The sequence below is a fragment of the Denticeps clupeoides genome, chromosome 17, assembly GCF_900700375.1.
Source record: "Denticeps clupeoides chromosome 17, fDenClu1.1, whole genome shotgun sequence".
Lineage (NCBI taxonomy): Eukaryota > Metazoa > Chordata > Actinopteri > Clupeiformes > Denticipitidae > Denticeps > Denticeps clupeoides.
Genome location: NC_041723.1, coordinates 3219591 through 3243719, shown reverse-complemented (window position 1 = coordinate 3243719; position 24129 = coordinate 3219591). Strand labels below are relative to the sequence as shown.

General features: G+C 46.0%; 3 protein-coding genes across 5 annotated transcripts; 1 reads left to right on the top strand and 2 right to left on the bottom strand.

Annotated features, from left to right (window-relative positions):
* Positions 1 to 197: 197 nt before the first annotated feature.
* cart2 (cocaine- and amphetamine-regulated transcript 2) lies at positions 198 to 2382 on the bottom strand. Its single transcript, XM_028957476.1, has 4 exons — positions 2143 to 2382; positions 1646 to 1729; positions 1402 to 1542; positions 198 to 654 (listed from the first exon to the last, which is right to left on the bottom strand). Exons 1-3 carry the CDS (start codon positions 2305 to 2307, stop codon positions 1435 to 1437), a joined length of 357 nt encoding a protein of 118 aa, XP_028813309.1. The 5' UTR covers positions 2308 to 2382; the 3' UTR covers positions 198 to 654; positions 1402 to 1434.
* A 2374-nt stretch (positions 2383 to 4756) lies between these two features.
* glsl (glutaminase like) lies at positions 4757 to 19102 on the top strand. 2 transcript variants are annotated; one of them, XM_028957469.1, is made up of 23 exons: positions 4757 to 4857; positions 8833 to 8923; positions 12908 to 13102; positions 13384 to 13484; positions 14460 to 14527; positions 15169 to 15259; positions 15509 to 15632; positions 15730 to 15796; positions 15910 to 16022; positions 16147 to 16276; positions 16356 to 16411; positions 16703 to 16866; positions 16932 to 16990; positions 17102 to 17146; positions 17277 to 17335; positions 17407 to 17473; positions 17564 to 17614; positions 17696 to 17872; positions 17970 to 18101; positions 18203 to 18295; positions 18378 to 18439; positions 18507 to 18647; positions 18961 to 19102. In XM_028957469.1, exons 3-23 carry the CDS (start codon positions 13056 to 13058, stop codon positions 19058 to 19060), a joined length of 1947 nt encoding a protein of 648 aa, XP_028813302.1. In that variant the 5' UTR covers positions 4757 to 4857; positions 8833 to 8923; positions 12908 to 13055; the 3' UTR covers positions 19061 to 19102. The 2 variants fall into 2 exon arrangements, with proteins under 2 accessions (XP_028813302.1, XP_028813301.1); XM_028957468.1 differs by lacking the exons at positions 4757 to 4857; positions 8833 to 8923 and having other exon boundaries at positions 12689 to 13102.
* On the bottom strand, positions 9399 to 12545 carry c17h15orf40 (chromosome 17 C15orf40 homolog). Of its 2 annotated transcripts, none has more exons than XM_028957474.1 (4): positions 12380 to 12545; positions 11440 to 11557; positions 11222 to 11349; positions 9399 to 11046 (listed from the first exon to the last, which is right to left on the bottom strand). In XM_028957474.1, exons 1-4 carry the CDS (start codon positions 12524 to 12526, stop codon positions 10957 to 10959), a joined length of 483 nt encoding a protein of 160 aa, XP_028813307.1. In that variant the 5' UTR covers positions 12527 to 12545; the 3' UTR covers positions 9399 to 10956. The 2 variants fall into 2 exon arrangements, with proteins under 2 accessions (XP_028813307.1, XP_028813308.1); XM_028957475.1 differs by having other exon boundaries at positions 9399 to 11041.
* Positions 19103 to 24129: the final 5027 nt, after the last annotated feature.

Here is a 24129-nt window from a genome sequence, read left to right as displayed (position 1 = left end):
CGTCCAGGTCTGTGACGTCACGATCCGCGGAGGACGCCGAAGTTAGCGCCGAATTCGCGGCCTGCAGCCTTTTCTGTCCACGCCGGATTTATTTCGATCCAAACGCGCCTCCCCACCAGAAAGCTTCCCAGTAGACATTTTTTGCCATATATGAGATGACAGGTCACACAGTAAAAAAAAAAAAATCCAGACAACAATTTCGAATTTACCATTAAGCAGGGAAATTTAATTTTGACCACAAGCTGGACAACAAAATCCAAAACTGAAGTGTATTTTTTTTTGTGATCTGGGAGTGCCCATCACTGGGTGTGGTGCATCAAATAAAATGATAAAATAACAATATGGCAAGTGTACAAAAGAAGAGACGTGTGTAGAACTGACAGGGATGTTTTTGAGTGAACTTTCACATTGAACATCGCATATCCCGATGGCAGAAGAATGTGAGGGTGGTGCCGGATCCGGAGGAGGACAGTGTGGCAGCCGGATCGGAGTTCTTTCTGTTGATGGCCTGGGTAGGTGGAGGACGTGATCTGTCACGACAGCAGGCTGGGACGAGCTTTAGAGGCGCAGGTAAGATGGGGTTCTTGTGCATAAATGAGAAGGAAGGAGATGCGGCGAAGGCGTGTGGGATCTACTATCCATCTAATGGGGAGTCTGGAAGACAGGTGAAGAAGAGGATGGAGACAAAGTGACAAAGATGGACGGGATTACAAATGAATAGAGGGGCAGGAAGGAGACTGAGAGACATTGACATGGTTCGGGCATGTGCAGGGGAGGAACTTGTGCTGACCTAAGCCTGTTATATGAGTTTTTATATGAGATGGGCAATGTGCATATCCAATGACAAGTGACATGAATTTAATCCACCATCATTTGTCTTAAACGGGTAAATTTTTATGTTATTTGCCTGCTGGTGCTCTGCCTGGAAATTTCCAGCTCGCAAATGTTCTCTGGTGAGTTGAGCAGTCGTTCAGAAATAAAAATGTATTAAGTTCTAATGATGTGGGTCTAAAACCTGTCCAAATGACAATCTTGCCCCCTACAGGTTCAACAACGGCACTGCGATCCGGAGTGTCATTTTGACAATAATTCAGTATTAATTCAGTGTTAAGTCAGTAGCATTTTTGTCCGTGATGTGTAAAAAAAACAGTTTGTACAATTTTGTAAAACATGAATAGACAGAAGTATTTCAGATTGAATGACCCGGTGAAATCACAGCAATGTTCAGCAAGTTCGCACTTCAAGAACGAAAGGCTGCTTTACAAAACAGTTGTCACTGACTTTAATGCACAAAAGCGATGCGGGTACAGATGGCACTCTGTGGTTAAAAAAAAAAAAAAAAAAAAAACGTAACAACCGTTCTTAAACATGTCGTCGTGTGTACAGATATGGCAGGACTACCTAGCGATGAGACGATCTCCCCTTCACCGGTCCCTAAAAGCACTTCAGCACGATCGGGTGGCAGAGGGTCAACGGCGGGCACTCGCACATCTTGCCGAGCCGTGCGCCTTTACGCACGGCGCATGGCTCGCCGAACTTGCACTGGGGGGAGAGGGAACACGCACAGAGCACAGAGCGTTTCAGCACCGCACATCACCGCACATCACACGTGCGATCAGAGCCAGACCTCTGGAGCGCGGCCTACCGTGGGGACTTGTCCGAGTTTCTTCTCCCACGGAGGAACCCTTTTGGTCTGCAGCTTCTCCAGAACTTCCTGCAGGGCCCCGAGCTGCGTGGATCAACAAGAGTGGATGAAGGGCTTCTGCATGCATCGCTTGGGATCCTTGTCTGCTTTCTGTCGTCTCACGATTTCAGGACCAGTAATTCTAGTGATTCTGAGTTCTTAAATGGGGCGAGATCCACCTTTCTGTATTCCTGCTGCTACATCCTTCACAAACACCTGCTATATCTATACAGTAAAAGGAATTTATTACATGCAAATGAGCTATATTAACACAATTTCCATATACCACCTCTGCAGACATATGTTGCTTTTCTACCGTATTCATAACGTTTGTATTTTTTATATTACTTCAGTATTTACCTGTTTTCTATGCTCATTGTACATGGAATTCGAAGTTTCCCTCTACGCGATCTATCGTAAACCAGCTGCGTTCCGGGCTCCTGCGCGCGTAAACTTACCAGCTGCTTCTCGCTGGTCAAGTTCGGGTCTTTTGGGTAGAAGTCCCGTATCGCTCTTGTCTCCAGGTCCACCTCCATGTCCGAGTCGTTCGTGTCGGCGGCGCAGACTGCAGAGAACAGCACCGCGTAGAGGACGACGCGCGTCCACAAGTTGGAGCTCTCCATGGTCCCGGCCAGAGCGCAGGCGTCGGTCGTGCTTCTAGCCGCGGCGAGGTTCTCCTCGAGTGATCCTGGTCCGCGGACTGGGCGCCTTTTATTCGCTTCGCGGTGGCTTTGCTCCGCCTTGGGCGTTGAATTTGCTCATACGTAAGCAAAACCATTTATTGCGTAAGCGCGAGGGACACTTATTTTCATCAAATTTATTCATGGCGCCCCAAGCATTTCTTTTTTTTTTTTTTGCATGATTACTTTTATTAAGTCGAACAAGACTAAATTTGCATTAATAAGAATAACGATCGGATCCTTTAAGAATCAGAAGTAATATAGTACAGGATTTCCGCATCTTAGTCCATCATCTCTGGATTATTATGTGATAAGGCAAAACCCATTAACGGTTAACAATTACGATTTTCATTTCAAAATACTAAAGTAATATTTAATGTGGTCACATTCAACGGTCGAAATATGGCGAGTTCTTTTTTGCGCATGCGCCTCTCATGCCCCACAGACTATTTACATGTATTTTACATTTATGGTTTAGATGCGATATAGGTTCGTATTTTTTTTAATGACACACAATTGAAAGTCTTGTTTTAAACGCTGACGCTCAGCAGCCTTGTGTGTAAGTCTACACGACCTTCGAATCATTTCCATGGAGGAGAAACCATCACCACAAAGCGAAATATTGAGCTCACGATTGGTTTGTTACGTCCCTCAGGAAAATTTCAGACACGTTTTGGGCTGGGACAAAACACGTTTTCATCTGGGACAAGAGGTTGTGCTTTTTAATTTCGCCACAGGCCCTCCCGGGTAAAAGCTATTAAAGAGAATTTGATTTCTGCCTGTATGTCAGGACTGAAACCACCAGAACACCAGGAAAAATAACCGAGACCGCCGGGCCCTGGAAAAACTGTCTTCTTTTCAATAGAAACCATATAATGCTGCTGCACGATGACACCTGGCCATTTCACGTCCTGGTCTGCAGTCAATACCCATGTAGATGGAAACAAGGCCGGTGGTTGTGTTTCCCTGTTGCATTTTGAATTAAAAGTTGGATTTGGCCAGATATTTGATGGACCTCCTGTGAACTGGGTGAAAGCCGACAGGTTATACATTAGAGTAATAGGGGGATTACAGCATGGCCCCAGAGACCATCATTTTGGAATGAAAGAACTTTCAGGGTGACCCAGTTGAACAAGTGGTGGTGCAGTGAACAAAAAAAACACTCCCAAAAAGGCCTCAATCTTGAATTTGCTTGAATTATATAACAACAGTGTGACATGCCATCAGGGATTTGCGTTGTTGTTGTTTTATTTGTGCGTCATTGAACCTGGAAACTCGTATTTATTTAATGGCAATATGTTTTAGAGAGTTGGACAAAGGGCGGCGTGACCCTGGCCACAGGGCTTTACTCATCATTACCCTGATGATGGTGGGCGAGTTTAGAAATTATAACTGTCCCAAGTTTCTGTGGTGGAAGAAAAAAATGATTTACATGAATAATCATATTAGATGATGAAAATGATCACATGCTGATCATTTACATAAACTGTTGAATGCATTACTTTGCATGCATTTTCATATCATATCATGCAACACATTTATTGTGTCCTGAGGAGAGCAGAGCATTAGTTGGAAAGACCTGAGGTAAATCAGTCCTAACTAGCCTAAAGCTGCCTGATGGCGTCATGTGGTCAAAAACCAGTCGTGCCCAGGGATCACGCTCACAGGTGGGCGATACTAGCATCAGATGATGCTAGCTCACCCCAAACCATCTCGACTGGGTTCAGGTCCGGTGACTGTGGAGGCCAGGTACATAACTCCACACGTGTTCATTCATAGTTTTGATGCCTTCAGTGAGAATCTACCAACGTAAATGGTCATGAAAATAAAGAAAACACATTGAATGAGAAGGTGTGTCCAAACTTTTGGCCTATACTGTATAATCCGTGTTTCCCAGCTCCGACGCTTCTTCTCACAAGAGGAGCCAGGGCGTGGCACTGAAGCGCCTCTTTACAAAACTTGCACACAGTAGATATTACGATCGGAGCGAGGTCACACTTTCATTTGACTCCACAAAGTTTCTGATTACAGGCAAATCCAGAGCTGAGGACGTATCATCTCAGCCTGACATGGGCCCGGAGCTCAGGAATTAGGGTATTTGCACAGAGGGATCAGAGTTTGAGCCTCTTTCTATATATAGCCATGCCGACAGTAGCGGGCAAAGGGGCTTTAAAATCCCTTCCTTGTGCTCTTGCCACTTCTAGTTTTTGCTATGGGGCATGTCCCCCCCCCCCTCTCGTTTGTCTGCTTGGGATCGGCTTAACTCAACACTCCTTCCCCCTGTCTCATCTGTGCGGCCCGTCACCCTCCCCTCTCCCGCACACTTAATCTCACCGAATTCGTCCGGGGAGAGCTCCTGAAGCGACTTGCCGTGCTTAATCACCCACCGACAATCGATCGCTCCCTCGCCACCCTACATTCCGCACGCCTGTGGAACGTCCGAGGCCCAATAAAGAAAGTACCAGAAGGACAATCAAGCGCCCTGCCATGCAGGTAAAGCATTTCACATGCTGCTTGATCACATGCACGCGTGCAGTGGCTCTGGTTGGGGTGGCCAGGCAGCGTTGGCCAATCAGATAACCAGAGCTGTTCAATTAGAGTAGCGTTTCAAAACCCGGAAGCTTCTTGGGTTAAATAAACCGTTGTTTGCACTATTTAGCGCTTGACTAGTGTTCGCATATGTTGACTTTAAGTGAGTTAAGTGTGTAGAGTAAGCATAGCGCCGCTAAGTTAGGGTGACCAGAGCAGCGGTGTAACCAGAACATCATCCAGCCCCATTATTTATTCAATAATAAAAATTAACAACAATTGTGGCAGAAGTCATAATCTATTGTTTTTTTACTTTGTTTATTGGAATTAGAGCATGAGCAATAACAATATTTTCAAGAGGATACAAAAGAAAACAGCTCAAACAATCCCCAATCTAGACCCCAATAAAATACAAATCAATCAATCAATAAATAAATAAATAAAAATATATATCTTTCCATACATACATATACTACACCCAAAAATATAAATAAATAAATGATAAAGAAAATAGCTTACAATCGCCCCCACAATCAAACTATACAGAAATAGATAAATAAATAGAAAACCACCACTGCAGAGCTCCACCGAGACATGAGCTGTATCACCCAGGAACAGAAGGGAAATTCTTATTCTTATCCAGATCAAGAAAAGAACCCCAAATCTTTTTAAATGTCTGAAGGGAACCATTAAAGTCAAAGTCTTATCCTTTACGAAATAAAGAATATCTTGTATCCAGTGAATTTGACTGAGAGGTTTAGAGGATTTCCAGTTTGTCGTAATTAATCTTCTCGCCAGTAAGGTAGAAAAGGCCAGCGCGTCCCTTTGATGGGCAGACAATGAAGGAGGTGAGGAGAAAACCCCAAACAATGCCCCAAGTGGGTTGGGCTCTATTCTTTTCCCCACAAATTCTGACAACATGTCAAATATCTCAGTCCAGTACTGGTGTAAAGAAGGGCAAAGTCAGAACATATGAATAATATTGGCCAAATGACTGCTGACATCGGTCACACAATGGACTGACGCCCTCATAGATTTGTGACAATCATAATCTATTGTTTAGTAAAATTAAGAGAGGCTGTTGAACTTTTTTTATTTTGTGAATACTTTTGGCATGAAGACGTGTGGGATGATAGATACGTGATACGAGGTTTTTCTTCAAATTAGTGCATCCATGTTTGGTGAATATGTCCTCGCGGTCCGAATTGGAAACACCACGTTATTATACTATAATAACATAACATTGCATGACACTATACACTATTCGAGCCCTCCTGAAACACCCGAGTGTGAATTCATTCAAATGGACTGGGGCGGGGCTCTGTGTTTAAGCCAGGTGGACCAGGCTGCTGCGGCAGAGGTTTGGCGTATCCGACATGGGCACAGAGCTGAAGGATCGCGTAGGTTCATCCACATCTGTCGGAGTTTCACCTCTCGCTGTGGGCGCACTGGTCGCGGCTGTGCTGGCCTCAACCACGGACCCACACAGGTTGAAGATGTTGTCAATGCGCAGCTTTTGGCGTTACCAACCAGAAAATAAAAGAAGAATGGAACTTATACTCTCTTTTAATTAAAGAATGCGATCAACTGGGACGAATCCCGATCCGCCGAGGTGCCACTGAGCAAAGCACCGTCCCAGCACACTGCTCCCCGGGCACCTGTCATGGCCGCCCACTGCTCACACAGGGTGAGGTGTTAAATGCAGAGGACACATTTCGTTGTGTCACTGTGTGCTGAGCTGCAGTGTTTCACCACGACAATCACTTCACTTTCACTCTAAGGGGCAGTGGTGGCCTAGCGGTTAAGGAAGCGGCCCCGTAATCAGAAGGTTGCTGGTTCGAATCCCGATCCGCCAAGGTGCCACTGAGGTGCCACTGAGCAAAGCACCGTCCCCACACACTGCTCCCCGGGCGCCTGTCATGGCTGCCCACTGCTCACTCAGGGTGATGGGTTAAATGCAGAGGACAAATTTCACTGTGTGCACCGTGTGCTGTGCTGCTGTGTATCACGTGTGACAATCACTTCACTTTTAAGAAAACGTTGGCTGCTAACTACGTGGCATAGTGAACTGTACATTCTCTCATTCACTATTCTTATCCGCTTAGTCCTGTCGCTCAGGGCCGCATCATCCAGAGCAGATCCTGGACCACTAGTGCTCAGAACCCGGAGGAACCTGCACCAACACAGGGAGGGCATGCAGGCTCCGCCCTCGCAAGGTCCGAGCCGGGGTTCAAACTGTGGAGGGGTGATACCATGTCGCAAAATGCCCCTTTATGCATAATGGTACTTACGATTGCTAATTTTTTTTTATGATAGATAATCTGAACTATATTGCTGCCACTTAATCGGAAAGTTGCCGGCGTCTCGAACACAAAGGGTGAGAATACTGTCAATTGCATTTGGGTATAATCCACATCAAGGCCGGGATTCTGAAGTGGCAGCGCCGACCCGACTTCAATCTCTGTTAATGTTTCAGTGCGGCGGGCGTTCGATTCAGGACGCCACCAAAACACCGATTGATTCTATTGAACAAGTGAAATTGCGTCCATTGGGACCGAGCAGCCAGGTGGACTTGTCAGGCCGAGCACACGTTCCCTGCCTCTTACCTCTAATTACATTCTGGGAGCTCTTAATTGGATCGAACTTGCCTGGACCGACCTCTCGTTGCGTGAAAAATTCTAATTTCCGACTCGCACCAAGGAGAACGTGCTCCGTCCTGGTTCTCCAAGTGCACAGAATGCACTAAATAAAACGAACTGCGCATTAAAAGCATCAAATACGTGGGTGGTAGTAGCCTAGTGGGTAACACACTCGCCTATGAACCAGAAGACCCAGGTTCAAACCCCACTTACTACCATTGTGTCCCTGAGCAGGACACTTAACCCTGAGTGTCTCCAGGGGGGGACTGTCCCTGTAGCTACTGATTGCAAGTCGCTCTGGATAAGGGCGTCTGGTAAATGCTGTAAATGTAAATGTAACTGTAAATGAAGCGAGTGACTCAGGAAAGTGGCTCATTTGGCGCCTGTAGAGAGAGGCAGACAAACAGCCGGCATTGTGCGGCGTGTCGTAATTGCGGAGCTCGAATATCCTGCCCGGTGCGTCACGGCGCCTGAGAGCGCGGCAGCCCATTCATCACGCGTCCCGTCATGCTCAGCGGGGTCCGTGTCACGTTTTTTTTTTTTTTTTACAGCTCCGCACGGGCCCTCGTTCCGACAGGCGGGACGTTTTAATTCCCGGGCCGTCTCACGGTAACGCGGAGCGACTTCAAAGGCGGGATTTTAATGGCTTCTTGTTTGAAGTGGCCCACGTGGGTTGGGGGGCAGGGTGTGGCACTTTAAACAATTCGTACCCTCCGCTCGTCTCGTTAATCGGCCTTCTGACGTCACGTGTTTTATTTTATTTTTTTCCCGCGGGAGACGTTCTGGCGGGAACCGGTCCGATCGCTGACTTAATGAGACACGCCCACGAAGCCGGGCCGCTCTAATTACTCCGGAGTCGATTTCCGCCGCGTGATTAGGTGCTTCATTAGTGACCAGATCTCCAAACTGCTTTTACTCGTGTGCTCGGACGTCCCACGTCCCACTCAAGTACAACATCGCTCGGCAATGGTTCAAAATGACCTTTTTATTCCAGTATCGGCCATTATAACATTTCTTGCCCAGGTATAAATATAAGGCAGGGTGGAAAACTTGTCTGGGCCCACGCAGAGGAATCCACGCAAAAATTACACCAGGTCTCCCCTGAAATGTCGCCCGTGTGTGACAAGCGTCAGTCGTTTCAGGGACCCCTGTATCAGAATAGGCACCAGAGGAGCACAAGGTCCCGTGTTCGAGCCCCACTCAATACCATGGTGTCCCAGAGTGTCTCCAGGGGGGACTGTCCCTGTCACTATTGATTCTTTGAACCTTTTTTTTTTTTTTTTTCTCATTGATCTTGTAGGCTGTGGTTGGCAGTGTGGACTCTTCACTTGGACAGAATGAGAGATGCTCCTGCTGAGAGGCATAATTGGAGTCTGTGGCTGAATGTGACGGTCAGTTTAAAATGAAGACGGGCGGAGGGATGGAGGGGCATTTTTTCTGGGTACGTTGTCAAAAATGTACTCGCACCTTCAGTTAAAATACGCAACACACAAAATACTAATCACTGATAAACATTTGATTCATCTATTTTCGAGACATTAGGTGTTAAGTTCAGCTGACATTTAAACAATATGTGCATGTTCTGATTCATGTACAGCACTGTGCAGTAAAACATTCAAATAATACTGATTAAAAGCAATTAAAAGTGGCATTGATATGTAGAGATGTTCTAACCCTTATAACACTGGTTTTACAACATTTCTTGCGGTTTAGATAAACCAGGCCGAGCATTTTTAAAGTTAATAAACCCCTCCTGCCTGGATGAACTCATGCAGGTTTCATGTCTTCATGCCGAATCTACACAGTCTGTGGGAACGCGAAGGCCACGTCCCAGTTTCCATAGATAATCTCCACTAAAAGCAGACAGTAGCGACAACGCTTTTAATAAAAAAAAATACTGGTTCATAATATAGTGCAATACAAAAAAGAAAACCACTTGACACACAGGATTCCTTTTATGCAAAGAACGACGTCCCTATAAAATTGTTGGGCCACAAGGCTTTCAAAAATCAAAAAACATATTTTGCCAATACAATCCTGGATTTGTGAACAATTACAGACTACACTGAAAAAAAATTGAAATGTGGGGTCAGAAATGTAGTAAATGTAACATATTTACTATACATTTCTACAAGTAGTTTTTTTTTTATAGCGCCCCCACCTGGCTAACTATTTAGTGGCAGTGGTAGTAATATGCATGCTTGTCTGTATTCTGTTCTCACGCTTCATAAAATGATCAAAGTAATTTACAGTAATAAAAAAAATCTACATGACATGTAGCCTACAGTTGGGTGGCCCATTATTCATCTAGATCGAGACACATGTTTTAGCGACATTACACCTTTGAGTGATGTTAATAAACCTTAATAAATCAAGTTGATGTTACAGTTGAAAATCCCATACTCTGGAAACAACCTCACATGAATTAAATATCTTGTTTTTAAGAGTAAGGATTAAAAGAGAAATATCCATGTCAGTCGGCCGAGTCATGATCACGGGGACTGACGTACACGTTCAAATCAAGTAAACTGAAAAAATTATTTTGTCCCGTGAAGACTTCGGCACCGAGGTCTGTGCAGCTTGACCCAAAATGCAGAAACATCCCAACGAAAAGCGTTTATTCGCAGCACTGAGTGGCGTTCAGTGTCTGTCTCCCTGTAAATGCCATGGCTACAAGGCTTCTTCATTTGTTCTGCGATTATTATATGCCTCAAGAACAATGCGGCGGTGATTAATTGTAAACATCTCGCTGACGCTTCTAATTACGGCTCCTAATGAAACACATTACTCACCAACGGACCCGCGCCTGGAGCGCTGGCAATTAGAACCGGCCGGGGTTCTGCACAAACGTTAGCCTCTCAGAGAGGGGTTCCTCCAAAGAAAAAACGTCTGTCTCTTCATGAATAATAATAATAATAACAATAAAATAACCTCCAGTCTGCATTAACAACGAAGGACTGGTGGCGGACTATCGTCACGCAGGCAGAGAGGAACATTCCACAGTTCCAGTGGAATTCTGTGTTCCTTCATTCATTATTAAATACCGTTTTAAATTATTCTACTACATCTGAAAACAGTCGTACTGGTAAAATAAGGAATAAAACAGGACTAATTCATGATACTACAGTATCTAGTACATCAGCAGATTATTTACATCATTATTTCAAAGCTTGACAACGATGGTTTATTATTCTTTTTTGGAATTGTTTTTCTATTCAATTCCATTTCATGGAAAAACAGGAACTTTTTGCAAATGACCCTAAACGTTTGAACCGTAGTGCATATTTTCAATTCTCCCCTGCTATTTATACAAAGACGAATTCCACCTGCGGTGCAAATCCCAATCTGGCGTTCGAATGTGTCATTTAACCAGCATGCATGTGTCATTCTGTAATCATTGAACACTTCGTGGTCTTTCGAATCCCTACGTGGCCGCGTTCTTCAGCTTCTCTAGAACCTCCTCTGGACTCATGGACCCCGACATGCTGATGACCTTCTCTCTAGATCTGCTGCCCTATTAAAAATAAACACATGAATGAAAGGGATACACAGCAAGGTGACACAACAAATCGTGTCCTCTGCATTTAACCACGCGTGTTACCACTGCCCCATTAATCATCATCATAATAATTAAAAGCATATTCCAAGCAGGGCACTTAACGAATTCCATCCCGGTAATAAGTCTATACCTTGTCAAGACACAGGTCGCTCTTCTTAACATTCAGCACCTTGGACAGGAACCGCACCAGCTCGGCGTTCGCCTCTCCGTCTGTCGGCGGCGCAGCAATGGCGACACCTACCGCTTCCGGCGACACGTCTGTGTGGCATCGAAGGAGAACAAGAACGCGCCTGAGCACCGAGGTCCGGATCTATTCCCGATCGGAAGAGCGCGAGGTCAAACACAGACCCGTGATCGCATTTTGCTTGGATCCCGGTTTCGCGTGCACGGCGATGGAAACCGTGCCGCTTTTGCCGCGGGTGACGGGGCTTGGGACACTTTCCGGAGGTTTTGGCTTGCCGCTCACCTGCGTGTACAAAAACAAAAAGTTTCATTTGAAAAGAAAAAAAAAATGCTCAGAATTGTATTAATAGAAAACATAATAATATAAACCCACATGTCTACAGCACTGTGCAAAAGTTTTAGGCACCCAGTATCTGGGTGGCCTGTGTTGACAGATAAGGGCAGATTCGTCTGATATTGTAGAGAAGGAATCTACATGTGCGGGAAAGATTGCTGATGTGAGTCGAGAAGGAGAGTTGGTTGTCTATTGTTACTCCAAGGTTGCGTGCTTTGCAGGAGAGAGCTGTGAGTTGTCCAGGTAAATGGCAAGAACTGAATCAATCTTGCCACCTCCAACTCAATTTCTTTTTCAGATGCAATAAGGTTCCTACCGCACACTTTCATCTAAATAATATATTTTGCATCATATTAGTACATGTCTTCTTTTAAGCTAGCTTTTACACACAGTATTGAAGACACACCTCCACCTCAGGGACTGCACCCAGGTCCATTGTACTTGTTACAATGACAACGAAGATGTTGTGATTCGTGACCTGTGCATCTATTTGCATATGTGTATCTATTTGTCTTATTTTTTCTGCACTGTCTGAAGTGAAAGTGATTGTCATTGTAAAACACTGCAGCACTGCACACGGTGACGCAACGAAATGTGTCCTCTGCTTTTAACCATCTGATTACGGGGCCGCTTCCTCAACCGCTAGGCCCCCACCTAGCCCTTGCTTCGGTGCCTACGACTTTTGCACAGTACCGCCACGAAACAATTTCACGATCCACCACAGCTCTACGAAGAACGAAGGCGTGTTAGCACGTCGAAACCCGACCCTACCGTCTTGTCTCTCTTGGGCATGGCGCCTCTGTGCTGCGGCGGCCTGGAGAAGAGGGGGGCTGCGCCTTTCTGGATGGCTGTTGGACGCGACGTCTCGTTAAAACAGCACGTCAACGCTGGACGCAAAGTTGTTCGCAGCGTCAGCATCCAGATTTGAAACAAAAAAAAAAAAGAAAAAGCACGCTAAAAAAAAAAAGTCAGAACGAACGCCAACGCGCGACGTCGGACTCTCTCCGGGCTTCGTGCGCATGTCCGGAAGTGGCTCCGCGAACGTCTCTGCTGCGCCTGCGCGGCCCGCCATACGCAAATCCGCGCAGACTGGCGGAGTTTGGCGGTGGTAGTTTATAACCGTGCAAAACAAGGCTGCTTATTCCTTCCACCCCCTTTTACATGAGCCGAATTTATGGCTTTGTGGACGCCCCAACCTTAAAATACATAATATTATTATATATAATTATCCTGAATTATATCTCCGCACCACACAGCTTTCTATTATAAAGCCTTTAGGCCAAACTCTTTTCCGTGCAGAGTCCAGAAAATGCGACGCCCAAGTCCCTCCCCGGCTCCCTCGGCTCCCCTTTCGTCCCGTCCCAGTCGTTGAAAAAGCCCAGCTGCCTGTGCAGACCTGGCGCACAAGCCGAGGCGCCGAGGCGAAGGTCTGTCACGTCCCTCCATCATGGACAACGGCCACAATAAAGAGCCAGAGGACAGCGCATGTCTCTGGTAAGGCGGGGCTCTTTATTTGCTGTGGTTCGAGCACGTTGATTATTTACCTTGTCGGGTAAAAAAAAAAAAAAAAAAAGTCTTCTTTCTTGTACCGTTCCTGGGTTCTTCAGATATGGGGGGCTGGGGTCAGGGGTGACTGGGCTGTTCTGAGGCCTGCGAGGATTCACATTGCCACCCTCCACTGTCACGACTTTAAACTGTCCATCGAGTCGTGCGTTGTACTTGTTGGATCCTCTTTGTTGCCCTGGACTTTCCTTTTCCCCCTTTCTGCCTCTCAGTTTCCAGAGGACTCCCTCCCTTCGCCGCAAGTGGCGCAAGCGCTATGGAGGCCTAGATGGCAACAAGCTGCTGGAGCCCAACAACGAGGAGGACATGAGAGGTATTCTCAGCACACGCTGATGTGTGTAATTTCGGTGCGAGCAGCGCGGCTTTTCTCCCTTCTGTGATCGTGGGTGACGGCGGTGACGGTGGCCTGGGGCCTGTTGCTGCAGGCCCGCTGAAACTCGAGCGGTGGAAGCCTGCGAGGGAGCTGCTGCCCAGACACAGGGACTGTGGTCAGCACCCGGGCGCTGGGAACGCGGCGGGGAAGTAGGTGTGGCGGAGCATAATTACCCGGCGAGGAGCAGTCTGGATTCCCAGTTTGGCCTAAATTTAAAAGCAAAAAGAAGAAAAGACTTTTGCATGGATTCATACGTTGCTTTTATAGAACATGAGATAGAATAAAAACATTTTACTCTGCTATGATTAACGTGGTTATATACAGAATTGTGATTATATAAAAACAGGCCATATTCCTCTAGAGAAAGTCTCTGCATTCTTTCATTTGGAATGTGCCCACATGTGAGCGTGAAATAAATTTTCCCATAAAAAAATGCTTATTTTGAGGTCTGCCAAGGTTACTAACATTTTGTTTTGCTGTCTATGCTTGCATCTGTCTTTTTTCTTTTTTTTTTTTTTAAACAGTCCAAAATATCACATATCCCACCGACTTAAGAAGATACCAGGGCAAAAATATCCTTTGGTTTTTAGAACTTCAGGGCCTGGCCGGCTCGGAGTGGCGCATTTCATAGTTAGACGAGCCGGGGGCTGTCTTGGCGTCTCTTTCATCTCGTAAGCTCTGCCTTGAACACTGCAAAAACTCTTTAACAAAAGACAGCAGTCTGGGGTGCTAGAGACGGGAAAAAACATGTTCCTGCGGTGATTTTAATAAGCCGTTCCTCAGCCCTGAGAGTGTCTGGTTAGTTTTAAATCTTTCCATCGGAGGGGAGAAGGCACTGTTGGTTATGTTAGTTTACTCTTTACTTTGTTTAGTAGAAGAACAATAGTACAACATTGTGTTCCATTTTGCCCACAGAAAATGAAGCGGTGACAGACGTTCACCTGGTCAGGAACCCAGCTCCAGTGACACATGATGACAGCCAGGTACTACACGCAAGCCCTCTCATAGTACACACTCAGTACATGACCTCTAGCTGCTATTTGAATTATATTACAGGCATGAATAAAGAACTTCATGTTAAATAAAAAGACTAAACACTGGTCCTTTACTAAAAGTATATAGGCCTTTTGTAAAGTAAAATAAATGGTTTTTATAAATGGTCTTATATATTACTTATATATGGCCTTTATATTAAATAAAAGAATATTCATGCATACACACTGCTCCTTTCTGATGTAGGCTTTTTTGTTTTTTATATGATTTTTTTTTTTAAGTAATGCATTTGGTCTTTATATTGTTATATACTACTTATATATGGCTTTTATATTAAATAAAAGAATATCCTTGTGTACACACTGCTCTTTTCTCATGTAGGCGAAAGCTTTATTAAAACACAGCCTCCCCCCCGGCTCTTGCCGTCTTTTCCTTCTACGCACGTCTGCCCCTGTGTTACCTTGTACAGGAGATAATTAGGTTTTCTCTGTTATTACTCGAACATCAAATGAGGTTTCTGGCTCCTGCGACTGTGCTACTGATCCCCAGCAAATTTTCCACCCGTCGAGACGTGCACTGGGTGGTTTATTGTGAACACCGCACGCTGGCAACCTGTTGTTTCTGCCGCCAGGAGACATCCTCAGGACAGGCTCCACATCCACTGCCGAGGAACTCGTCTTCATCTCAGAGGCCCATAAACTTCGTTGCTCCAGGGTCCACAGGTTGGTAAAAATTGTATTTGCTGAATATGTGGAAATGTGTGAGCATAACGTTTTATTTTATTTAAAAATCAGTAGTTACAGGGACAGTCTCCCTGGATCAACTTAGGGTTAAGTGTCTTGCTCAGGGACACAATGGTAGTAAGTGGGATTTGAACCCGGGTCTTCTGGTTCGTAGACGAGTGTGTTATCCACTAGGCTACTACCACCCATTTCATTGTGTCTCCTAAATTGCGTGATCTCTCTGTTCAGGGTTACCCCCGTTTGTTACCAACGGCGGGGAGAAGCCCCCCTTGCCTCATGGGGAGAACGACAGGCGCGGCCCCCAGTCCTGGCCCCGGCCAGAGTCCGGTCAGGGCCACTCGAAGAGGAAACTGTGAGTGGAATTCTTCTCAGCAGCAAGGACACCTGTCTGAAAACCTTTCCCTTCTAACCTTCCGAAGAACCTTTAACCCTCGCTTTTTTTGGCTCAGGGCTGCAGATGTGCTCTTTGACAGCTTTGCTTCAAATGGACGAGTCAACACAGACCATTTTTTCGAGGTATATGAAGACAAATGTAGACAGTCAGAGATCATCTGAGCTTATTAATCCAACTGACTATAAATAATGGGACTGAATAGCTGCAGATTGTACCGTATGCTTCCTTTGTGCAGTCTATGTGGACGTCTGGAATTCAGAAGTCGGACCCCCGGATTAAAGACTGTTACGACCTGATGAGGAAGCTGAAGGACTCTGACGGATCCGTGGACAGGAGCACATTCCAGAGGTCGGACTTCATTCAGCATCTGCTGTTATTCTCTCATGTTACTTTGCAGCGGCCTTCACTGATATTTCGAGACTTTGTGGCATGATGTCAGCGTCATCGTCTTACAATCGTTTCGCCCCTGAAGGTGTGTGACCGGCTTTGTGTCGTTCATCCTGAAAGCGCTGCAAGGGCGATTTGTCATCCCAGACTTCTCCTTATTCACGGAGGAAACCCAGAAGCTCTTTTTGAAATGCAAACAGTTATCTCCTCTTAAGGTCTGTTGCAACCAACATTCACATCTTATAACTTCAAAATGTACAAATAGTATAAACATATAATGTCTGTTCGTACCAGGAAAGGTGTGACACGGCAAAGTGGGGGGTCTCAGTCTGCACGGTGGATGGCCAGAGGTATTAGAAATAATAAAAATAAATAAAAACTCGAAGAGGTAGAAATTCAGCCCTGAACAAATACTGATTACATAAATATTAAGTGCTTTTCAGAAGTTGGAAATGCCTTACAGGGCCCGCCCACCCCGCTAAATTGATCCTTGCATTTGAGTTATTGGACTATTGATCTAGCATCCTTAATTATCAACAACGCAATATTTCATGGCAATAGTGTAATTGATGGTTTAAATTAAATTAACTAAAATAAAAGCAGGCACTGTGGTAATGCTGCTGCCTGCTGTGCGACTTTAGGCTCTCTGTGGGAGACTTCGCTGAGCCGTGTGTTCTGGGTGAGATCTCATGGCCCGTCCTGTACGCGCTTGCAGTCGACCAGCTCGGCCCAGACTACGTGCACAGATACGTCGGCGTGGAAGAATTCTCAAAGTTCCAGTCTCCTTTCACCCTGACCAAGCAAGGTGAGCGTCGTGGAGAGATTCGTGCATCTGTAGCAACATCTCCACATCTCCATCTCTCTACGCAGGGTTGCCCCACAGCCCACTCGTCGAGACAGGTGCCATAATCTGTTCATCCTTGCTGCAGGTATGTGTGTGTGTGTGTGTGTGTGTGAGTGTGTGTGTTTTATGTTTCATTTGGGTTTTGTGTAGGGTGCAGTGGTAAATGTCCTCACCAACTGTCACTTTTCATGTCCAGTCAACGGCGAGGCGGGGCCCAGAAGAGGAGGAAAAGTATGAATCTGTATGTCTGTTTACTAATCCAAAAGTTTAATTGACTCATTTAATTTACAGTCTGTTCTTTTATCATTGTGTTTTTTGATTGCATTTTATCGCAATCTGCAATTTATAGTTGTCCATTTTAAAATGTGCAGGTTTTGAATGCCATCAGAAGACTCTGCAATAAAGAACATGCAAATTTAAGCAGCGTCAGGTCTGTCCTCTTTAGATTATAATGGCATATTGAACGTAATATTGTGACTTTTCAAACGTGGCACTTTACAGCTATCAGAGCCTGAGAAAGGACAGCATTCGACTTCACGCATTATCTTTCTACCTTCAAGAAAAGAAAGTAGGTCTCGAAGCTCTGTGGTGAATTTTGGAATTGTCATTTTTCCCCCTCCAAAAATGAAATGCTTCAAGCCCTCCATGATTTATTCAGTGCTTTCCAGACCCTGTGGACATCAGCGCCACACTGGATTTGCTGCTACAGGTAAGACGCACGGCCTCATCCTCGTGCTCCGTAACATCCGCAGCAGAAATCTGGTTTTATTAAAGCCGCATGCGCCCTTAGTGCTCATCGACAGAGGTGACATGTGAGTCGGGAGCAGCCGTGGCTGCGACTTTAGCCAACGGAGGACTCTGTCCACTTTCGGCCGATCAAGTGCTGCTGCCCTCAGCCGCGAGGAGCACGCTGTCCATGATGCAGGTTGCAGGGATGAACGATTATTCCAGGATATTTCATTTTAAGGTGGGCTTTAACATTTTTTTTAAAATGCCGTTTATTTTTTTGAATAAACAATGTTCTTATTGGTATAGGATTTTATTTCTTTATTTTTTGTCTGCAGACCTCTGTACCTGCCAAATCCAGCGCTTCGGGTGCTGTGATGATTGTGGTCCCCGGCGTGCTCGGCCTGATGGCCTGGTCACCTGAGCTGGACTCTTTTGGGAACTCGTGGAGGGCTGTGCACTTCTGTGAGGTCGTCCAGCCGCCTTCGAATTGCACCTTGAGTTGAAACGCTCCTCTGTAATGGTCCACGTTTATGGATGACCGCATACACGCTTTTTCTTTCTACTGTAGGAACTAGTGAGCACGTTCCAGCTGCATAGTTTCGACATCAGGACCCCGTTCAGGCAGGTGCTGTCATACAGGCAGTGGAAAGTGGAGTCTGAGGTTAGTCCTTCTTAAGAAGTCGCACCGTATTCGGCTGCTCACAGCCCTGCTCTATTGAATGCGAGGTCCTCCTGGGTTGCAGGGTTACCAGATAATGAACATCCTGCTCGCTGCCTTCCGAGGCGACCTGCAGTCCCTGCGCAGGTATAGTCAAGTTAATAACCTTCTCAGCGTGTGTACTGGTTTTTAAGGTGGTGCAACTCTGTCCCAGGTACTTCCTGTCTGGAGCTGATGTGAACGCAGTGGACTATGATGGAAGGTCAGCTCTGCATGTGGCTGCCTCAGAGGGTCATCTCGAGCTTGTCAGGTTCTTGATGGAGAACACAGGGGCAAGATGCTTGGTCAAGGACAGGTAGATGTTGGTGTATAGCAATGTCACAGCAATTTTGTTCCAGTGTCTTGCACATTGGCCTAGCGGTTAAGGAAGCGGCCCCGTGATCAGAAGGTTGCTGGTTCGAATCACGATCCGCCAAGGCGCCAATGAGCAAAGCGCCACACACTGCTCCCCTGGCGCCTGTCATGGCTCCAAGGGTGATTGTTAAAAGCAGAGGACACATTTCATTGTGCTGTGCTGTGCTGTGCTGCAGTGTATCACAATGACAATCACTTCACTTTCACCTCAATTGACTATGTTGATTATTGATTTTTGATGAAATCGTTGGCAGGTGGGGGAATACAGCCCTGCAGGAGGCCATGCGATTCAACCACAAGTCTGTTGTCCAACTTCTGAAGAAATACACAGACCGGGACGAGACAAGCCAATAACTAAATTGCCCCTCTGGGACAAATAAAGTTCTTTGAAATTTATAACTGACTATCACTTCTTCATCCATCTCTTATTTTATTTTGGTTGTCTAAGAATGGCCTTGAACTTGTCTCACATGGATCATGACTTGCTGTTCTATTTGGTGAGCAGCATGCATTTATCTGTATTGTTTATATAACAATACAACAACAAAATAAAACTAATTTCCAACTCCATTTTCCCATTTTTATTTCAACAACAATAATTGACCGGTTATTGCATAGTCATTACTACTACTGCAGCTACTAACAATAATAATAATCATTAGTATAAGTTATACTATATACAATGCACTAGACTGTAGTATGTAATACGAGACTGCAGCCATCGCCTCGAAGCTCCACCTTAAGAGCGCGTCAGCCGACTGCAGTGCCGCGAGTTGGCCTGTGGGGGGAGCCCTTCAACATGAAATCCGCCAGGCGACACAGTTTATGACAAATGATGAGGGCTAGAACTCACATTTCTGGTCTATTGACACTCACTCACGTTGATTTACATTTATGGCATTTACCAGACACCCTTATCCAGAGTGACTTACAATCCGTAGTTACAGGGACAGTCCCCCCCTGGAGACTCTCAGGGTTAAGTGTCCTGCTCAGGGACACAATGGTAGTAAGTGGCATTTTACCAGCTAAGTAACCAGAAGACCCACTAGCACCCAAAAAGTATTGATTACGTCGTTTAAAAATGTAAATGTACTGCTTTTTTATGCTTATATTATTATTATTACGTTTTATACTGAGCTTAAGGCATTAAAAATGTAAAAATTCATATAGTTACAAAAAGTACTATCTATCTTAGCCACTAGGCAGCGTTGTGCGGCGCACTGATAAGTCGAGGCCCAGTGAATGGGAAACTGGTGCTGGTGTCGGATGATGGTGTTACTACCATTGTGTCCCTGAGCAAGACACTTAACCCTAAGTTGCTCCAGGGGGGACTGTCCCTGTAACTACTGATTTTAAGTCGATCTGGATAAGGGCATAAATGTAAAAGTGTAAATGTCATATTCGGATTTAAGCACGGAAGGTTCAATTGGGCACGGCACTGGGGGCGACCTGCTGAACCGTAATAAAAGAAAACAGTGCGGATGGTAACAGAACAGCATGATAAATACAGGCGATTATTGTCTCTGTTGTGCATTTTTCTTTGTTCTGATGCCGATGTGTGGACTCAGAACCGGTATTAACTTGCTCAGCTACTGCAGTAGCTCTTCAACTGAATGCACAATGCGCGCAGCTACATCCACTTGCGCTGTGTTTCATCTTTTTTAGGGGCAGTGGAGGCCTAGCGGTTAAGAAAGCGGCCCCGTAATCAGAAGGTTGCCGGTTCGAATCCCGATCCGCCAAGGTACCACTGAGGTGCCACTGAGCAAAGCTCCGTCCCCACACACTGCTCCCCGGGCGCCGGTCATGGCTGCCCACTGCTCACTCAGGGTGATGGGTTAAATGCAGAGGACAAATTTCACTGTGTGCACTGTGTGCTGTGCATCACATGTGACAATCACTTCACTAAACTACCTGCATTACATTTACATTTACGGCATTTACCAGACGCCCTTATCCAGAGCGACTTACAGTAGTTACAGGGACAGTCCCTCCCTGGAGACACTCAGGGTTAAGTGTCTTGCTCAGGGACACAACGGTAGTAAGTGGGGTTTGAACCTGGGTCTCCTGGTTCTACCCCACTAGGCTACTAGCACCCCATCTACCTGCAGCCGTTCCCTTTGGTAGTAAAGTTTCGAGCGGAGGATGCAGACGGCACCCCTGCTGCAGGCACGTGCATGTTTCGTGACAGATGGTGTCTCTGCCATGTCGAGGTGGCACCTGGTCTCGCCGGCGACCGCGCTGCCGCGCGACAGCGTGTGGTGCAATATAACAATGCGGCCGCGAGAGTTCGGGGGGTTCAGAGGGGGGCAGGGCGGCCCTCGCACCGGCGCCAGGGCGACGGTGCTGACTCACGGCTCCTGCAGTGGGGGGCCGAGCGCGAGCCAGAGCTCCGGATCTCCGCGCCTTCACCCGGCACAGTCGCCGGGGCCTCCTCAGCGGCATCCAGGCCGGTGTTTGGAGAAAAGTGAGTCTGCTGGCGGTCTCGGCGTCCGAAGTGAACCAGGTACCCGGTCCGAAGCAATAACAACGACAATATTACTGAGAAATAACGGAAATAATCGTGGAAATGCAGGACGTGCAAAGCTGGGCTGAGCTGGGTACTGCATGTGAAGAGGACTCTCTTCTGGAAGCAGCGTGGTGGTGGTCAGCAGTCAGGCGGCTCTGGGGATATTAATGACGGAGAGGCGCACACACACACACACACACACACACACACACACACACACACACACACACACAGGCTCTCTCTCTAGCTCCCTGCTCCTTGCCCAGGCTCTGCATGCTGAGGTGTTTGTCCAGATTACTTCTCACCTCACACTGCACCTTTACTCCTGCCTTGGACGAGCCTTGTGACGTCACACAGATACGTGGGCCTTTGGACCAGTCGTGGGGAGGTAAATCGCTCCAGGAGAAAGCAACGTGCGACTCCGGCGAGCCCTGCCTGCCTTCGCGCCGCAGACCGCGCGGACGGCGCCGTGGGCCTCGTTGCCATGGAAATCGCACCCCGGGGTGCGCTGGCGGCGGTGCAGGAGGACGCGGGGCGTCCGCAGCACCCCGGACAGCGGCGCTTCGTGCAGGGACGCTGCTCCATGCTGATCGTGATCGGGGAGATCGCCACAGAGCACCAGCTGCAGGCTGCGAGGGGACACGTCGAGCGGGGTGAGCGCACACACATGCACACACACACACACACACACACATACACAAACACGCACACACATATACACACACGTATACAAACACACACACACACACACGCACTTTACACGCTGCATGAGCACCCGGGTATCGACAAACTAGACAAATTGGAAAATCCGGGTTAACGAACGTGTGTCGCAATGCTGAAAATGCCGCGTGCATTTTCCATCAGCAATAACGTGGCCGTGTCAGAAAAATGCTGAGTGCACAAAGCCAAAGCGCCCGCCCGTGGACGTACAGTAAAACTTGTCCGGACGTCACGCGGCGCGCGGCCGTGCGGCTGCGGGAGCGCGCGCTGCGTCACGCCGCGCGCGTCCGCCGGACCGCAGTCGCCGCTCCGGCTCGAGCAGCCGCCCGGTGCCTTTTATTTACGCCAAATTTATACCAAGATGTGCCGCAGCGTCACCACCACAAGCACAAGGCCGCGGGAGTAATAACAGTAAACCAGTCAGTTGGGTTCATTCATGTTCGTGTACAATAATGCGTGACAGATTATACTTTATCTTCATTTCAGTTCATGCTTGTTCCAACTCTGAAGAAGGTCGGTTTGCTGTTGTTGTGTCAAGACATGTATTTCTTTATCTTGAGGGGCTTTTCTGTTCAGAAGTTCCCTCTGAAAGTCGCTCACACGTGTCTCGCCTTCCTCACAAATTTTCCCCAAAATATTTGGGCCATTTATATGGATACACCTTAATAAAATGGGAATGGCTTGTGACAATGAACACATTTTATAAGTGGTCAGAAACTTGTAAATAACTCATTTACAATAACTCATCTTGTGAAATTACCAATAAATTTGATGTGTCACATGACCCTCATCCTATTGAAAAAACTAAAGTTGGATCCAATGGTCGACTTCAAAATGGCCACTATGGTCACCAACCATCTTGAAAAGTTTGCCCCCTCACATATACTAATGTGCCACAAACAGGACGTCAATATCACCAACCATTCCCATTTTATTAAGGTGTATCCATATAAATGGCCCACCCTGTACTTAAAAAATATAAAAATAAGAGTATTGAGGTCTTCAAAAAACGGAAACCATAATAATACCAACAATACAATAAAAGTTAGATGAAGTCGTGATTAAGACTGTTTGGAGATTATGATCATTTTGTGGTGTGAGGGATTTTCACACCGTCCCAACACAATCTGTGTGAGATCTTCCCAGAAGCTGCTCACAAGCTGCTGCGAACCATATCACTGGCAAGAAGCGAAGGCCGAAGGAAGGCTGCCCATGTCAGCACAGTTCTATTAAAATTAAAAATATACTCATAAGCATAAATTAGACAGCTTAGTTTAAGAGAGCAAATCCATATTTTTTATATACTGTAATGAGATAAAAACACATAAGACAAACAACAGGTACGGTTTACTTAAAAACAGTGAACACTGTCTGAATTGTGGAGTAAAAATTGGCGTAATCTGTAACATTTTAACATTGAAGTAATATAAATAAACCAAACAAACCAAAATGTTACAGATTGCTCCAGTTCAGGACAGTGTTCACTGTTTACAGTGTGTGTGCTTCAGCCATTTTTTCAGAATGAAGTGTGACATAGAATGTATTAATTTATACGATTTTGATAACAAAATTTAAATAATGAATATTATCATGTTAATGTAATGTAATATGTAAATGTAATATGTAATAGCTATCAGTTGCCATTTATTCCTCATAATAATGCAATAATAATGCAAATGAAATAGACTTTTTTTATTTTTATTATTAAAGTGTAAATAAAGTTTAATAGTAATAATAGTAATGCCATGATTGAACACAAGGGGATGCCATTCATTCGTAACTGTATCTCAATATACAACAACATTGCCATATTATTGTAGTACATGTTATAAAAGTCTAGATAACGTTATTTAAATGATCAATAATGAGACATTAATATAGTGAAATAATAATAATAGTAATGCCATGATGGAATTTGCGGAGATGCTGTTCATCCCTCACAGGACTCTGCCTTCATCTGTTATGAAGGCTATGGAGCTCCTGTAGCTGAGACCACGGGCCTGTTCTGGCCTCCATTCGATCCGTGGCACGGTAGCTGCTGGGCGGGGAGCCACGTTACACCATCACTGTCCTCTCAGGGTCCTGTCGGCGAGGGCACGCTTCTGCAATCTGACTGATTTTATGTGCCTCCAAGAGAAATCCGGAGGATTTCTTACTTCGGCTGATCAAAAGTCTCATTTTCAGGCCCCGTCCGAGC

What these genes read in the sequence shown, in the direction of transcription:
- c17h15orf40 (XM_028957474.1), bottom strand. Translation starts at nt 12,526, where the DNA reads ATGCTGACGCTGCGAACAACTTTGCGTCCAGCGTTGACGTGCTGTTTT. An exon ending in CAAGCAAAATGCGATCACGG is followed by an intron (nt 11,350 to 11,439) that starts GTCTGTGTTTGA and finishes GATGCCACACAG; the next exon opens with ACGTGTCGCCGGAAGCGGTA. An exon ending in GCGACCTGTGTCTTGACAAG is followed by an intron (nt 11,047 to 11,221) that starts GTATAGACTTAT and finishes TATTTTTAATAG; the next exon opens with GGCAGCAGATCTAGAGAGAA.
- cart2 (XM_028957476.1), bottom strand. Translation starts at nt 2,307, where the DNA reads ATGGAGAGCTCCAACTTGTGGACGCGCGTCGTCCTCTACGCGGTGCTG. An exon ending in TGACCAGCGAGAAGCAGCTG is followed by an intron (nt 1,730 to 2,142) that starts GTAAGTTTACGC and finishes TGATCCACGCAG; the next exon opens with CTCGGGGCCCTGCAGGAAGT. An exon ending in AACTCGGACAAGTCCCCACG is followed by an intron (nt 1,543 to 1,645) that starts GTAGGCCGCGCT and finishes CTCTCCCCCCAG; the next exon opens with TGCAAGTTCGGCGAGCCATG.
- glsl (XM_028957469.1), top strand. Translation starts at nt 13,056, where the DNA reads ATGGACAACGGCCACAATAAAGAGCCAGAGGACAGCGCATGTCTCTG. An exon ending in ACACAGACCATTTTTTCGAG is followed by an intron (nt 15,797 to 15,909) that starts GTATATGAAGAC and finishes TCCTTTGTGCAG; the next exon opens with TCTATGTGGACGTCTGGAAT. An exon ending in CACTGGATTTGCTGCTACAG is followed by an intron (nt 17,615 to 17,695) that starts GTAAGACGCACG and finishes ATGCGCCCTTAG; the next exon opens with TGCTCATCGACAGAGGTGAC.